The sequence below is a fragment of the Haliaeetus leucocephalus genome, unplaced genomic scaffold (genome assembly GCF_000737465.1).
Source record: "Haliaeetus leucocephalus isolate CR32 unplaced genomic scaffold, Haliaeetus_leucocephalus-4.0 Scaffold473, whole genome shotgun sequence".
NCBI lineage: Eukaryota > Metazoa > Chordata > Aves > Accipitriformes > Accipitridae > Haliaeetus > Haliaeetus leucocephalus.
In genome coordinates this window covers 7,546,061-7,563,014 of record NW_010972909.1, presented here as the reverse complement: position 1 = coordinate 7,563,014, position 16,954 = coordinate 7,546,061, and the positions used below count along the sequence as shown (strand labels likewise).

The 16,954-nt window shown below is 38.6% G+C and overlaps 1 protein-coding gene across 2 annotated transcripts in view; it reads right to left on the bottom strand.

Moving 5' to 3' along the window:
* Positions 1-16,954, bottom strand: part of ITPR2 (inositol 1,4,5-trisphosphate receptor, type 2) — a 267,987-nt gene that overhangs the window by 75,594 nt on the left and 175,439 nt on the right. For both annotated transcript variants that reach the window (XM_010575416.1, XM_010575415.1), the window contains 6 exons: positions 9,413-9,521; positions 7,527-7,714; positions 6,014-6,197; positions 5,162-5,418; positions 4,023-4,223; positions 1,959-2,069 (listed from right to left, as the gene is read on the bottom strand). In XM_010575416.1, the coding sequence (XP_010573718.1) occupies positions 1,959-2,069; positions 4,023-4,223; positions 5,162-5,418; positions 6,014-6,197; positions 7,527-7,714; positions 9,413-9,521 (1,050 nt within the window). The remainder of the gene's footprint in view (positions 1-1,958; positions 2,070-4,022; positions 4,224-5,161; positions 5,419-6,013; positions 6,198-7,526; positions 7,715-9,412; positions 9,522-16,954) is intronic.

Sequence of the window (16,954 nt, the reverse complement as noted above, 5' to 3'; positions counted from 1 at the left end):
TTCCCTGAAAACAGTGTCTGAACTTGTGTGTAAGTGTGTGGGCCTATATACTTTACATTCTGTATTTTCATTGCCAAATTTATGTATTCGCAACTTTAGAGTTGCCTATGAACACTGACAGATTGTCGATGTTAAACATTAGCTGGTAGACTCAGCGCTACATTATTTTGATGTGTTGCCACTCAAAATAAAAATCAGTAACTTCTTAATTTAGATCTAATTCTTGACATCACATCTGGCTCAGCACTGTGTCCAGTTCTGGGCTCCTCAGTATGAGAAAGATATGGAATTAATGGAATGAGTCCAGCAAAAAGCCACAAAGATTATTAACGGAATGGAGCACTTTTCATATAAGGAACGGCCAAGAGCTGGGACTGTTCAGCCTGGAGAAGAGAGGGCTCAGAGGGATCTTATCAATGTGTATAAATAACTGATGGGAGGGAATGAAGAAGAGGGAGCCAGACTCCTCTCAGCAGTGCCCAGTGACAGGACAAAAGGCAATGTACACAAATTAAGACACACATTAAATTCCGTCTAAACACAAGAAAACACTTTTTTACTGTGAGAGTGATCAAAAACCGGAATAGGTTGCCCAGATGGGTCATGGAGTCTCCGACTGTGGAGATATTCAACAGGACACGGTCCTGGGAAACCTGCTCTAGCTGACCCTGCTTGAGCAGGGTGGTTGGACAAGATGACCTCAAGATGTCCCTTCTAATCTAAATGACTCTGTGATCCTGTAAAATCAGAATCATTTCCACAGTTTGAACCTTTGGAATCATTCACTACAATTTTTGCTATTTAAGTAAGGCATATATAGCCTCCTGTGAACAGGGCCAAACTGGTCCTTGCAGCAATGTCTCTAAACTCCATTTTTGGTTATTACATAGTAAAGATGTTCTACAAGCATTTGCTAGCTTCATGATAATGGCAAATCAAAATGGCACTGGAGTTACTGTGGCTAGGTCTTTACAGAGGCTGAAATTTCAACTTCAAAAGAACTGTCTGCATGTTCAAAGTTAAATGTCTGCTTAAGTGTTTTGCTTGAGGGGGGCCTGAATTACATTGCCATTCAAAAATGTAATTACAGTTATTAAAATCATGTGTAAAACACTGTTGATTCAATGTTTCATTGTACATGATATATAGCTATATTAATTATTTTATTAGACATCCATAATGTTGCCAATATGATGCAATGCAGACACCACAAAGTATTTGCTGGTTTGAGGGAGGAAACCGAGCATCTGCAATGGAAATACTTCATTCGGAAGGCAAGAAAAGGCAATAACCCAAGGCTCCTCCTGACAAGTTCTACACTACTTGGCAGATAGTATAGCTGCAGAGCTCCCCTCTGCATGCAATAGCACACAGACTAGAGAAACTTTACAAGCCTATCCAACTCTCCACAGAACACACCAAAAAATTACAAGCCCTCCCACTCTACACTTTGTCCTCCTCCTCAGAGGACACTGAGAAGGGAAATAAAATACAATTTACTTTAACCTTGTTTTCAACTTTATTTGACATTACAGGTCATCTGATATATTACTCTTTTTTCACATCTCCTTCTCAAGTAATTTTTTAAGAGTTCAGTATATAAAGAGAATGCCTGACTTGTTACGTGTCTGTACAGTGTTGCTATTTATCAACCCTGCGAGATTTTATGCCCACAATATAGACTCTTCAATGCTAGCTATGTCATGTCTATTTGATAGGATTTTTTAAAAAAAAGCTGAGGACATACTCCCAAACACAACAGTGAGTCAAAAGGCCTGTGGTAGAGGGCCTGATAAGGATTCAGAAGCTGAGCTGATTTGCAACGTTTGTTTTCAAAGGCTTCTGAGTATATTATGCTATGGTAAGATTAAGTAAATGTCAGGTTGCCTAGAGCTCTTGCATAGGTATGTCTTCTATTATTACCCAAATTTAAATAAACAAATTTACATCTACTGTACCTTTAGCTGAAGCACCAAGTCCATGCAGTATTTGCCAAGAGGGTTTATGTCATTCAAGATGAGTGCAATTATAATATCAATCCCATTAGATTCATGGGTGGCTATGCAAGTCTGCAAAATAAGAGAACAGAAGGGAGTTGGGGGGTGGGGGGAGAGGGAAGGAAGGAGGGGGGAAAAGAGGGATACAGGATGGGCAGAGGGAGGGAGAATATGTAAATCAGATTTCCAAAACAAGGACCCAGAACTTGAAAGACCTTGTAGCAGCAATGAACCACCCAGCCAAAGCAGAGCAGCCTGAAAACATGCCACAAGAGGTGCTGGGGAAGACTTGTGTAGTACAGAACTAACCCCAACACTACCAGTAGTGAAGTACACAACTGCAAAAATGGTGGTGCAAGCTAAAACATGCTTGCAGTGAATCATGCAGGGTTTGGCACTAAGTGGTACAAGTTACAGGCAGCAGCCCACAGGAGCACTGCCAGATTCAGATGAAGACACATGCAGAGACATAAAAGACATGCTTGAATGTAGGCACAATCAAATCTGCACAGTCAAGTTCTTAATTTGCACTCAGCAACCAGCATTAATATTGTCCTTATAGCATGAATTGTTTGTGAAGATTAAGGTTTTCTACATGCATCTGGATGTCCTGTATAGAAAGACATTTCTGGACATGGAATTCAAAACTGTAATTATGACCAATGGTACTTCCCAAACGCTTTTACAGCTGGAATCCTGCACCTTCTAAGCCTTGTAAGAAAGTGTCAGTTATACAAAAGCCTATGGTATTTTTTCTTCTAGCAGGTTTATAGGACAATAGGAAAGGAAAAGGTTTCCAGAAAGACAGACGGGGGAAAAAATGAAAATAAGAGTGTGGAGTATTTGCCTCTGAAATACACTGAATTAGACTTGTAGTTGGTGTAAACAAGCATAACTCAAATCTTGAGTGACTTCCCAACAGGTAGGTCTAAGTAATAAAGTGTAACTAATCATTCCCTTCCACTATCAGCATTCCTCCAGTGCTACTCAAGTAAACTTGCTGGAGAACATGTTAACTTGAAACATATATTTGTTTTCATCTCCAGTCCTGTAATTATTCTTTTTTTACAGATGTTTTTCCTATTCATTAATGGATCAAATATGACTGTTTAAAATTTAGTCCGCTAAAGGATTTTTTGTTTGTTTGTTTTTAAAGTATTAAGCAAAGGCAGTTGATTACCAGCAATGGCAATAATAGCACTTTACACTTCATTTGTGCATGTTAGTGAAGTAGCATTAATACTGCACGTATTTCTTCAGCTATTTCTAGTATCAAGAATAGATTGCATCTGTAATTTTTGCCCACTGCAATTTTCCCATTGCTAATCCATAGTAAAAATTCTGCTATTTCATCTACTGTGACAACTTTACTAAAGTTCTCTTCAGATCAAATATAGCAGCATGTAACTACATTCTTTACCTTTCTATACTGCCTCAGCATGGCACTAAAGAGACATCTACCAAAAGTCACAGCTGTATGACTTAAAAGACTGCATCAAGCAAGGCACAGAAGATTAGAAGCGTGGTCTTTAGTCTCATCCATTTCACTACTGATACCATAATTAAAGATGCTGCTAGGTAGTATAGCAGGATAGTAAGTTAAACTTTGTGGCAGTTATGTGAATTAAGGAAAGTAAACGTTAGCAACCTATATAAACACCAGCAAAGGCAAAATGTATGAAAATTAAGAAAACAAGATTGCGTTTGTAATGTACTTCCACAACTGTGTCTCAAAATCCAGTCTCACAAAGTGACATTTAAGCCACAGACCCACTGACATAAGAAATTAAACTCTCTCCAAAAGGACTGGAAACCCTCCATGTAAGTAGATATACTACAGGAAGAGTCTATTTTGAGTTCTGACTTAAAAGGATTGCTTCCCTTCAAGCAAGGAAAGCTTGAAACTTAAGTTAAGCCTAGTCATAGCAGTTACAAGTGAATTTATGTTATTAAGAACACTGAAGGGTTTATGACAAGCACACAGATACCATACTCTTCTGCATCCAGAAGTTATTTGAGCCCTACCTGGTTTTCATGGCATGGGCCCTGGCAATATTCGGTCAAGCTTTCCAGCGTCTGGTTCACAAGAGCCACGTTCCTCTCATTGATGTAAAGCCCCAATAAGCCCAGCCCACCTGTCGTGCTTCCACAGATACAGTCCAAAAACTGAAGGGTCTCACAAACAAGGTTGTAATTTGTTTTGTTGTTCTGATGTCTTAAAAAATTCTGGTGGATGGAGAAAAGAACACCCCCCCCCCCCCCCAAAAAAAAAAAAAAAAAAAAAACCAAAACAGAGAGGGTTAGAGTGAAGTCAAACACAGTCTTTTTTCATGAAAATATTGAAGGGTACAATTTACGACCATATGACCACTGTACCTTAGGAACTGAAGCACACTACACTGTAGAAAATATATTATGCCTTAGTGCAGCAGTTGAGAACTGTTATCTGATTAAATCAGTAGAGAAAGGAGAGCTTAGGAAAGTGAACTTTGCAAACATCTGCACTGGCCTTAAATGTCATATATATGTCCTGCATACCTGCCCCCATCCATCTATTATGACCCTGCTCTTGGAAGCTTGCTGCCCCACAGCTGAGCAGGTTTGGTGGCACATTACGACTTCTCCTTGGCAGTGCCAGCGCAGAATGGTAGCTTAGCTCAAACCACCGCCAACACTGCCTTAAGGGAGGCTGCTGGACACAGCACGGAGAAATATTTGCAGAAAATTCATTTTGCAAAGGTTGCTATGGGGACAGTAATTTCTACCAGGGGAACTGATAGCAGGGACACAAGCAGCATCTTATAATATCTAGGGAAAAGAGCAGTACCCAAACTTTGCCCAGAAACTTCCTGTGGTCTTCAAACCTGTGGTAAGTGATCCATCATTTCTGCACAGAAACCATACTAAGAGGGACATTTAGACACTTCTCAATTCCATGTGGCCATGCGGTGGCCCCCAAGCAATTTTTGAGGACATAAACATGAGCTTCATCAGAACATGCAAGTGGCTCTTGAAAAGAGTTATTTTATCCCTTGGACCAAAAGAACAACATTTTAGACACCTCTATTCTGTAACAGAAGCCAGGCATAGGTGTGTTTTGTTTCCCTCATGATGTTCCAGCTCCTGTAATACTTCTTTTGGAGCTCAGCTCAAAAACGCTTTACCTGGAGCTCTCGGTTGTGGTTCTCGCACAACAGCTGAAGAAATCTCAATATTGGCTGCATGATTGCAATGGCAGGGCTCATGATTGCTTCTTCTGTGGACTTCTCTTCTGCATTTGCAGCATCTGTTCCTGAGCCCATAAGATCTATTTCTGGGTCCATTTCTCTTCTATACACAGAGTAAGCCTTGGATGTTGCAGAAGATGCTTCTGTTAACTGTCCTTTCATACCCTCTTTCAGATGCAGGGTTGAATCCTTCACTGAAAAGAAGATAATTTTCCTTCATTTTTTAAACTCTTTCTCCTCGTTTGATTAAACAATAAGAAAACAATAATAACGAATGCAACTTTTTCTTTGTTGGTGCCTAACTTTTCGAAGACCTCTAGGCAACTTACAAAGAATATCAAAGCAACATTCATGCAGGGATAGCATGTTCCAAATAAACCACAAACCAGAGTGAAACAGAACATTAAAACAAAAAGCCCTACTATTTCTCTCCCATATACAATAAATGATGAGAACAATGGAAGGACCACAGGGTGGGAAATCAGTTCCTGCGCTTGCTCTTGTGAAATAGTCCCATTAGTAGCAGCCTTTACTTCTGCTTCTCTAAAAATATGGTTCTATATCTTCTACTGGTATAAACTGGCATAGCTTCACTGATTTCATCAAAGCTAATTCCTTGTAACCAGCTTAAGAGAAGGCCTATAATTTAGAGAAAAACAGGCAAAAGATGCAAATGAGCAATGAATAATATTAAAGCTTATTGACCAATGAAGCATAGTATCAGTGGTGCAGGACATGCGGTTTGAATATAATGCACTTCTCCCCTCTTTTACATGGGTGCTTCCTTACCTCTCTTTTTGGGAACAGATATGGTTAGGTCACTATCATCATCTTTCTTTTTGCTCCCTAAATCAATAGTGTTCACTGTCACTGTCGATCGTATCTCCTGCTGAGCAGCTTTCATGCGGTCATACAGGACTTTAAAGAATTTTTCTGACTTTTTTTGCTCCTTCAGTTGCTGGTAAGTTGAATACTGCAAAAAATATGTTCTTTAGATATCAGTCTTCTAAGGAAGAAGAAATACAAAAATACACTATTTTTTGTGAAACAAATGATGAATAATTACTTCACTTACATAGAACAAATGTTGGCCACTGCCTGACCAGATCTTTCACAAAGCGATATACAAGGCTGGTAACAAAGATTGATGATAACATTTTAAAATTTGGATAAAATGGTGAGCACTGCTATTTGCAATCTTTAAAATGTCACAATATTACACTTGAAGTTAAATTACTTTGTGACGCTCTCCATTTCTCCAGGCATTCTAGAGTTAGACTATTCCATCTACAAATAACAGTGAAAAGTAATTGTTATTATGTAACAAAAGAGGAAGCATGAAACATCTAACGTGTAATATTAGATCTTAGATTATATACATTTTTTGTGCTTCCCACAGAATTGGAATTAATATTTTAGATTATTAAGTCCAGTCCCTTAGTATTACTGTCAAGCAGGCTGAGTACCATTTTCAACAGTTTACAAACTCTATCTTAAAGTAAAAGCCTCTTACAGCCCCTAACAAATCATTTTAAAAAGCTGCAACAAAATCTCCCTTCTTTAACGTTTTCTGGACACTCTCTAAGGGCCACTGATTGTATTATCTTTTTTACAGAATAAAGATACTGGATGGGATTCCTCTCATTTAACTTCTATATTCTTGCAATGAGGTGTAAGTTGGTTATTTAGGCTGCCTTCACAGGCAATGATGAGATATGGGGAAATGTGGGGAGCGATTCATACCATCTCCCCTCTCTTATGAGAACTCTGCTGATCACAGAGTAAGAATAAACAATCATCTTATTTGGCTAAAGTTGAGTGACAGGGATATCATTCACAAAAACTAGAATCCATAGTTTAAAGCAGTTATTTTCTATGGACTGGGGTATTGGTCTTCTCAAATGGCCAGTTTTTCTCTCTTTGGAGATTTTGATAAATGTCCCTAAATGTTTCCAAAAAATAACTTAATTTTATTGCTATTATAAACTTGAAAGTATTGTAAATTTTAATTTTACAAAGAGAGATATGAAATAACTGGAGATAATGCTCATATGGCAAAGACCAGATTAAAAGCAGCACTGTGCTACACAGAAAGGGACAGCTGAAAAATGTTTTCTTCTATTGAAGAGTCTACACTATGAGATATTGCATAACAACAGGGCATATTTACATTTGTATTATAGCGATACATATTGTAGTGATAAACTTTTCACAGAACTCACAGCAAAAAGGTTCTTTTTATTTGCCGCCAGACTACATGCATTTGAAAATCAATATGTGAGTAAGTAAATGAAATAAGTACCTGTGTTTGCGTATTTCCACCTTCAAGCAACGCAATGCCAAGCAAAATGCCTTCTGAGAAAATTCTGTCATTTTTGGTGTTTACTATAACATCTATGACTAGTTCTGATGCACCTTCTTTATCCAGAAGGCACTGGATATCAAACATGGTTACCCCAGACTTATCTGAGTCTTGTCCTGAAAATCCACCTGCAAATTAGACAAATACATACCACTTGTGTTTGTTTCACATATGTCTATGAAAATGAATCTATTAGTAATAGTAATTTGTCTTACGCATACAGTAGCAATGTAATAAATTTAATTTTGAAATTTTGTTTCAGGCAAAATTCTCCTTGATACAAACAAGATTTTTGTATGAAACTGCAATGCTGGGCTCTAAGAATAAGAAATAAAACAAAACCCTGAACCTGTTCTGTCATGATATTCAAACAACAAAGAAGTTGGAAATTACACTGATTGGTCCACCAAACCCCTTTTTTAATTCCACTGCTGCATACGCTGAACTGTGTGTATGGTCAATGCTCTGAGACCACTTTTAAATCTGCTTTTCAATCTCAGGCCTAATCTATACAAAGATTGTGTACTGGTAGATCAACTCTGGTTATGTGTATGACCTTCTAGCTAAATACTTTTACTGATGTAACTCCTACACCATTAACATCACGATGACGTTCTTTAAGAACAGAGAGTTGAGCTAATCCAAATTAAAGGTGTGGTTTTAAGGAATTTTGTTAAATTGCATTAACTTATTAAATCAACCATCTTTTATTATCACAAATTATCATCTTTCCCGCTATACTTACCTTTATACAGCTGTAACTGCATCTACTTCACTAGGAAAAATATAGTACTGCTTTAATCAGTACTGCTTTGATTAAACTGATTAAAATGGTTCAGACTTTGTGATGAAGCCATACACACAGGCATACATATATATATGTGTGTGTGTATATGTATTCATGTATACATGCACACACACACTTTTTAGAGAGAGAACTAAAAAATAGTAAATCTTTACTCTCCTGTTTGTTAGGGAGCAAAATCTGGTGTACAGGATATTAAGACCGTAAACATTTCCAGTGTCTACACAGAAATAGTCAAGGAGGATCAGTTGGGTAACATTTGGAAATGCCTGCAAATATGGGCATGCCTTTAATATATGCTGAAAATGCAGTGGCAAGTATTTTGACCTGACTCAATACCTAGCTTCTGCCTCATTTCCTATGACATACATTATTTTGGGTTTTCTTAGAAACCAGCCTACAGTAACTTCCTGTGGCTTCTATAATGGAATCATACAAAAAGTTAGGTTATAAGGGACCTACAGGGATCATCTACTCAAATTTCCTGCTCACGGTAGTTAGAGCAGGTTCATCAGAGTCTTGCCCGGTAAAGTTGTAACAAGAACTGACACATTCTGCAGCCTCTCGGGGAAATCTGTTCCATTGCCTAAACAGCATCTTTGCGAGAAGCTTTTCCTTAGATCTTTTTTTTTTTCCACATATCAATAAAGGATCTGGAATTTAAAAAATTTTTTTTGTTTCCAGAAACAGCAACATCTTTGTTCAACTGTTTTGCGCTTTGCTGAATTTCTGGGTGTAGATTTACTGGCAAATTAAAATGGTGTTAACAACTGGACCTTGTATGATTGATTCGGAGGCATGGGAAAAGTCCCTGCTTTGGTACCGCCCAGTGCACACCAGCCATCTGAGACAAGTGCGTGCAACTTAAAAATAGGAAAAGTTTGGTACTACCTCCCTTCTAACTGGCTACAGAATGTGTTTGATTATTTACCAGTTCAATCCCTGGAGCACTTCCAATGTGCCTATTAGAAAAAATTGTGCTGCTAATTTTGCTCTCTTTGAATGACCTGTGTTGATTTACCTCCCACTTGTGCAGTCTTGCTGTAGCTGGCAGACAGAGGCCCATTCATACCACTTCCATATTCTCCTTTAAAGTAGCGATATAGGAGTATTTTCCTTAAAGTATTGCCCTTTAAGAGAAAGATAAAAATAGAAGAAATTAGAGTTGTGGCCAATTTCCTTTGTTTGAAAAGCAAGCTGTTTAACATAGATACATAATTTATTAGGTCTTTCTGTTATTATTAGTAAGCATACAAATAGTAAAGTTGTCCAGAAAACAAACATCTAATGGTCTTATCTAACAAATCTCATGGGAAGAATTCTAAAATACTGATGTATAAACTTCCTTTGAAGTTTCTTTTAAACTTATTGATTATAAATAAAATACCTCCACCTCAGTAATTCTTACTGGCTATCTGTAAGATGTGTATCTTGAAACAAGTGCAAAGAGCCAGTGCTCTGCAGTCAGTGTGTCTGTGCCCTAGCCTGCCATGGCAGTACTTTCTTCCTATTTTCTGCAGCTGAGTAGTATCACTCCCTTTTCTCTGATCTCAGATAATCCAGCTGATCATCTGAAAGAAGCCACATCACATGAAATATTAAAACAGAGATATGACATTTGATAGAATAGCTTAAAAAGCATTCTCTGTATCACCTTGTTCCTTTACTTCCAAAACCACAACCAGTCAAAATTTGCATGCAGCTCTCTGAAGAACTTCCCTTTCATTTTGCTTATGTTCTGCAGCACAAGACATGTTGAATTAAGAGTCAGGGGTACCAATTACTTGGCATTTTTATTTTGCTTTCAGTCTCCTGGGAACACCTGCAGTCAACACTCAGCTTTACAGAGGCAGAAGGTGACACAACAACTGTAGGGTATGTGTAACCTAAGATTTTATAAAGAAAAGTGTATGGCAAGGTCTCTGATGATTACCACAGAAGGGGAAAAATTGTTCATTTCAACAGCATGGCAGTAAAATGGGACAACTTCTTCCTTACTTTTACTCACCTACTGGTTTTAATGAAAAACGGTTCTTAAAAATATGCGCACCAGAAGCATTCTCAGTACTTACCAGCTCACCAGTACCTGCACATTAGTGCAGCAGTCAACTTTTCAATCAAAACATCTCTGTGGCCACCAGAGACAGCAAGCAGTGGGGAAGCAAGTCTCAGACACACCTCAAGAAGCACTACTCACACTCCCACTTCTTTGTTAACTTAGCAATATTTCCAAGAACAACCACATGCCACAGTGGGGCTTCACTGCTTGATGGACCTCAAAGACAATGGGCTTGTCCACCTCAGACAAGTGCCAGAATGCTGTATTCTGTATGTGTAGCCTCACAACACAAAACAGCCATTCTTTCCTAGTTCTTGCATTTTGATGTTTTAATTTGATAATAGTCTACACAGAGTTCCTTCAAACAGCCAAGAAAAGTAGAAGATCTATAGTAAAATATCAAAAGCTATAAATACAATGGCTGCAAGAAAAATAAAAAGCATCACCTATACATCTGCGGTGCCATGGAATTTATTAGGTGGATTTTCCAGGTAAGCTTAAGCCAGCGTGCTCTACGTTACAGAGGAAGACAAAGAACCAGAAGTCTCCAAGGACCTCACAGAGACAGATTCTTTCCCAGCCTAGTTTGTGATGGGGTTTAACCCTGCATGCATGGACAAGGTACGCTAACCAAGCTCATAAGAGATTTCAAGAAGGCTAAGAGCACCAGCGCCTCCTGCTCAACATCCTGTCTCCAGCTGTGACCAGACTCCAGTGTCTTAGAGGAAAGTGAACCTCATTTTCCTCATCTCCTGAAGAAGACAAACATATTACTGAAGAGAAAATAGTTCCCACCAGAACTGATAAACATGGACTAAGAACCAGGATAACGTCCCTTTTCAAACTCTCTCAGGCATATATATCACACAATCATAAAACTGTATCACACAAACAGTATCATAGAGCAGAAACCCTTTCTAACTCCAGACTAGGACCCAATCCAGAATGGGCACTGCACTGAGACAAGATCTCTTAATCAGAAAGGCTGGCATTTGCCATACCACTTGATTAACCACTTGGCTTGAGGCAACATCCTCAACCAACAACCTATGCAGTCCGTTGATGACTAACACAGTGCCATGGTAAATTATATAAACAGTCACAGTGCAGTCATGGGAAGAAACACCAAAAGCCATCTATACATAGTTAAGAATAATACCCGTGGTCACAAGCTTTATTGTTCAATCAAAACAGCCTTTATTTTATCAGGAAGAACGTTTAAGACCATGAAATAGCATTTGACTAATAAACTGAATGATTTAGCACTTGGGTCTTACCGCCTGGAAGCAAGTAACTATTAGCACGTCTCAGATCTTCTTCCTGCCTCGTTACCTTCAACAACACCAGGAGGAGCAGTGATAGGAAGATGCTTCTCCAGCTAGCTATGGCAAGGGGAATCCTGCTCCACCCATATCCAAACTAAGGCACAGACTTCACTTCTTGTCCCAAGGAGCAAGTCTTTATTATTAGGATTCCTGCTCTCTCTCAGTCCTCTTAACCTCCCACAAATCCACACAACACTCACAGTTCTCAGAAGCCAAAGGGTCAAAAGTCAAGCAGATTGTGTTTGAAAAGCAGAAACGTGGTAGAACCTCTGCTTTGCCTGACAGCTGTGCCAAAAACACACCCTCAGACTCAGCCCACATATTTGCAAGCTCGGGATCTTCATCCCCTTTGTGATGACCTTGGGCAACCATACGACCTCGGGCAGCCATATGACCTCCCCAACTCTTGTGAATCAGCTGCTACTACAAAGAGCAGAGAGGCCAGCCGTATGAACCGGGGCTGAGAAACGCGCCAATGCTCATGCCATGTATCAGACATGCCTGTCACCTCCAGCAAGTAACTGTGTGAGGCACCATGCTAGAAAATGCTGGAAAGACCCAGCTTCCAGAAAAAATGCTGATCCTGCTGGTGTAGGTGTCTGGGTATGCTTTTATGGGAATGCCAAAAACCAGTCAAGAACAGCCCCATCAAGTGGTCGAGACAAACTGCTGCCAGGGCAAGCGAGACAGCCATGCCATTGATGTCCTTGTAAATGGTTTCCTAACTTAGTATAACCACAAAATTAATATTGCCTAAAAGCAAATGATCACAGCAGTAGCATGAATAAGCAGTTTGCAGCAACTGTTACTGACACGCACGTTACTGAAGCAGAGGCCAAAAATAAAAGCAGACTAGGCAGCACAGTACTATCTTCCCCGACTAGGTTTCCAGCCTTCCAAGCTGAATCCCTCCCCTGATGGTTACAATACACTTTCTTTTATACCTCTTATTAGGGTATGGAAGTGGCACATAAACATCACTCAGCTGACTGCAATCCTTCTATAATGGCTAGAACATTGTATAGCTTTGAAAAAACCACAACGAAACATAACAGTCTTATTGTTAGCCATGAATACCGCTGTATTGTCTGTAACAAAAGCTAGGATAAAGACTGAGGACACAAGAAAGCAACAACTGGTTATTGTTGTTGCAGTTTTAAATAGCTAGGGATTGACAGACAAAAGTTTCCAATAGGGAAAAATTATTCCAATAGGAACATGTAGACACAAACAAATTACGTTTTCTCAGTCCGTATTTCATTATACTAGTTGGGCTTTAAACTTGATTTAAATGCCTTACTACAATGGTTTATTCACTTTCCTTCTCTAAGCCTGCAAAAGGCTGGTTCCACATAAGGATGGGGTGTTCCGTGTGGGGAAGCAATGACTGAGAGAGGTATGTGAGGCTTATCGTGGATACCTGCATCAGCACCAGCTCACTGTATAACACTGCCAAAAATTATTTGTTCTGTCTTCTTATATAACTTTGCACACTTCTTAAGGAGCTGGAATGATATTTATGATGTTCAGAGGGCCAAACTAGATGATCTGGTGATCTCTTCTGGTTTTCACTCTACATTAAAATAATGAAGTGGAAATGCTCAGATTATCAGTGATAACACAGAAAAGGCAGCCACATCCACCAAATATTTCTGTGATACAGTGGATGATGTTGTGAGTATATTTCAGTATTAATCCAGGAGGATGCATGAAAATTAGTCATGTTAAATCTTCAGATTTGAATAACTTGCAGCCAAATATAAAAGAGGAGCTGGCTGGGATCTCTGGTCTACTAATACAGGTTTTCAGAAAGTTTGGAACAGATACAAAATTCCAGAGAACTGGGAGAAATCTAACATGCAATGATACTCTTAAAAAAGTACACAGGAGTAACTTTTTATACCATTTACTGATATCAAACCCACTGCAATGAGTTTGATACAAATTCTGAGAAAAACAAAGGAATGGCTGATTTTAAGCTCCATTTACACAAAATTAAAGGAAGCTACTATAAACCAATGGCAGTTGTAATACTGGCATCATGTTGTAATAATTGCCTCAATACGGGTTTAAGAAAAATAGACCTTCTCAAACTTCTGAAGATTATCTTCTGGTTTTGCTAGTAATGAAAATATCACTCTGGTAAAGTTTGACAAACTGGTGATGTGACACAATCCTGTAAAGCAAAATTCTTGATTAAGTAACGCCACAAGGATATTTATCAAATGGCTTAACAGCTAAGTGACTGACAGAATTCAACGTGCAATTTAAAGCAAGAAATCATATATGAGTGTATGGGCTTCTAATGGGCAACCTCATAGAGTATTTATTGTCTGCCTGATTTTTTTTTTCCAATGAAACGGAAGAATACAGAAAATAATTATTAATAGCGTTTAGAAAGGACACAAGAAGAAAAGGGCATCAGGTCAAGTCACCGATAACAATTTAGGCATCATTTATTAAACTGACTAGAAGCAAACAATATGAGCCTCATTATGTCCAAACCTCTGTATGTCTCGTTATAGATGTAATAACAATAAAATGCATAACACCAAAAAATGGAGGACTCTGTTCTAGGTGGCCATGACTCTGGGGAAGAATGGAAGGTCTTGGAGAAAAATCAGTGGAATCACAACTTCCAAAATCACATGATTCTGGAAAGGGTAAGAAGAGCTATTATGTAAGATTTGTGAGACTATCTTACTTCTTCCCATGCAGGGGCACATTACTGTAGGAATACTGCATCACAAGTTGGTGTCCACAATTCAAGAAGAATGCTGACAAATTGTATTAGGTTTGGAGAAGCTCCACGAGAGTGATTAGAAAATAAAACACTCCTTCTCATCAGAAATTCAAGGCTTTCAATCTACTGAGCTTATCAGTCTACACATGAACTACATGAACTCTGTTTCTGACTATCTACATGAGAAATCTGATAATGGATGACTTCAGTCTACAAGATAAAGGTGTAAGACACGCTGGTAAGAAGCTGAAGACAGAAATTCAGCTAGAAAAGAGGAAGAGGCAGCTGGGTTATTCAGTTTGTGGGTTATGAATTTTGTTTTTATTTTATATAACAGTAATGGCATTTAGCTATTGGAACAGCTTAAGAAGAGGTGTGATAGTCTCTATTGCTGACAGTTACTAAATCACGACTAGGTGGCTTCTCAGACAGAAACTATTTGAAGATCTTGTGGTCTACATTAAGAGAACAAGCTGGGTGACAAAAATACGTCATCTCACATAATCTATGAAGACATCATGCCACCTTTCCTGTAGTAAATATAGATGAGGTTAGAAGCCTGGCTTTCTATGAAGGCTGTTTTAAAAATACCTACTTCTACACATTTCTTCTCATCATTTATAAATGAAATTTCTGTTCTGCTTGGTCTGAGTGGCTGCTTCAGGATGATTTTTTTTGTTGTCTTTCATCTATTTTCAAACTATTTTGTTCCCTTATTTCCCTTGGAGACAAAACATAGCAGAAGAAGCAGTTTTGTGCAAGTGCCTTCTGAGAAGATACTATGCATGGAAGTTTTATAACCCTTTAAATTATGATTTGACCTGTAAGATGGCACAGACATCTCTTCATCTCCAAAATGGATCAACTGAGGCACACAGCTACCACACGCATAGTGTTGCACAAGCATGAGCTTGGGAGAGAGTCCCAGAGTCTTGACTCCTACTATGTCCACAAAGTGGAAAATTTCTGTCTTCATGATGCCAGCAACTTCCAGGGGGCTCACGAGTTGGGGGAGGTTGTTTGGTTTGGGGGGTTGTTTGTTTTTACACAGAGTGAGCTTTTTCCTGGTTTTGATCTTTTTGCAACAAGATGTTTTCTTAGCCAACTGATAGTCGAACCTGATGAATTTTCACCAATAAAACATGACACCCAACAGCAGAGTTATTTGCACACTGGGGTGTTTATTCACCCCAGGGAAAAAGCACTTTTAAATATGAAGTTGGGTCCAGCTGGTGTCCAGCCCTGCTTCCACTAAAATCAATGGGAGATTTGCCAGCAACTTCAGTAGGAGAAGGAGCAGACACGTACTTTGCCTGGCAAAAGTTTTTACACAACTCTGAAAGGAAAAAAAAACCAAACCAAAAAAACCCAAATATGCACCAGACTTCATGACACAGTTCTCCTAGGAGAGCAGAACTGGCCACCCACACCTCTCAGCTGTCTCTCATTAGGCAGAGACACCCCACATTTTAAATGTGCCATTGTTCAATCCTACACAAATCTGGTATTAATCCCACTCATCTTAATACAAATTGCCTACATCACAAATGCTAACTGATAAACCTGAGGTTGTAACTAGTGCAGAGATTCATTAACAGGTTCAGATAAAATAACGAACCACAAGCATGACCCTTCTGTAAAACCAAACTATGGTGGTTTAAAAAAGTAGTTCATTTATTTTAGCAGTCTTTTAATTCTTCTTTTCTTTGCAGTTCCAGGTTCCATAGAAAACTGGAAGCTTAAGTGCCAAAATACTGCAAAACAAAGCTATTGCCAGTCTATTTTCAATACGGATAGTGAAAAGAATACTGGACACGTTGCAAGAAAACCAGTTTTTGCCTGGTAACCGTCCAATTTTGCACCTTGAAGAAACTCAGGAAAGTGTCATATTAAAAGAAAGATTTTTTTTGGCAGTATCCCTAAAAAGTATCTCCACTCAGAATATAGCAGGACAGAAAAACTCTTTGGATTAGTGAAAACCTCAGCATAGGGGCATTCAGACCTAGACTGAGAAGAAAACATTTTTAAAATACAGTTTGATTTTGTATATTATAAAATTTTATTAATGGCCCATAAAATATTACTAGCTGTCAAATGTCCATTTTTTTTTTGTCCAAATATAAGATCTCCACTTATGTGGAGATACATTATATATATATTTGTATACATGGAACAGGTCTTTGTTGTGGGCAAATATTATTGTTAATATCTGTCACTTGTCCTGTTGCTCATTCAGTTACATGGTTTCCATCTGTAGTCCTAAACTGTGCACTTACAAAACAGATCATGTTTGCACCAATGTAATTTTGCCTTTGCAACTTTCTCCAGTACAAGACAAAGCATTGAGAAGCACAATAACCCAAGTTCTCCACCCCTGAAAGAAAACAATGTAAGATTTGATCACGATTATTCAGAAGCATTTATGACTGCACCATC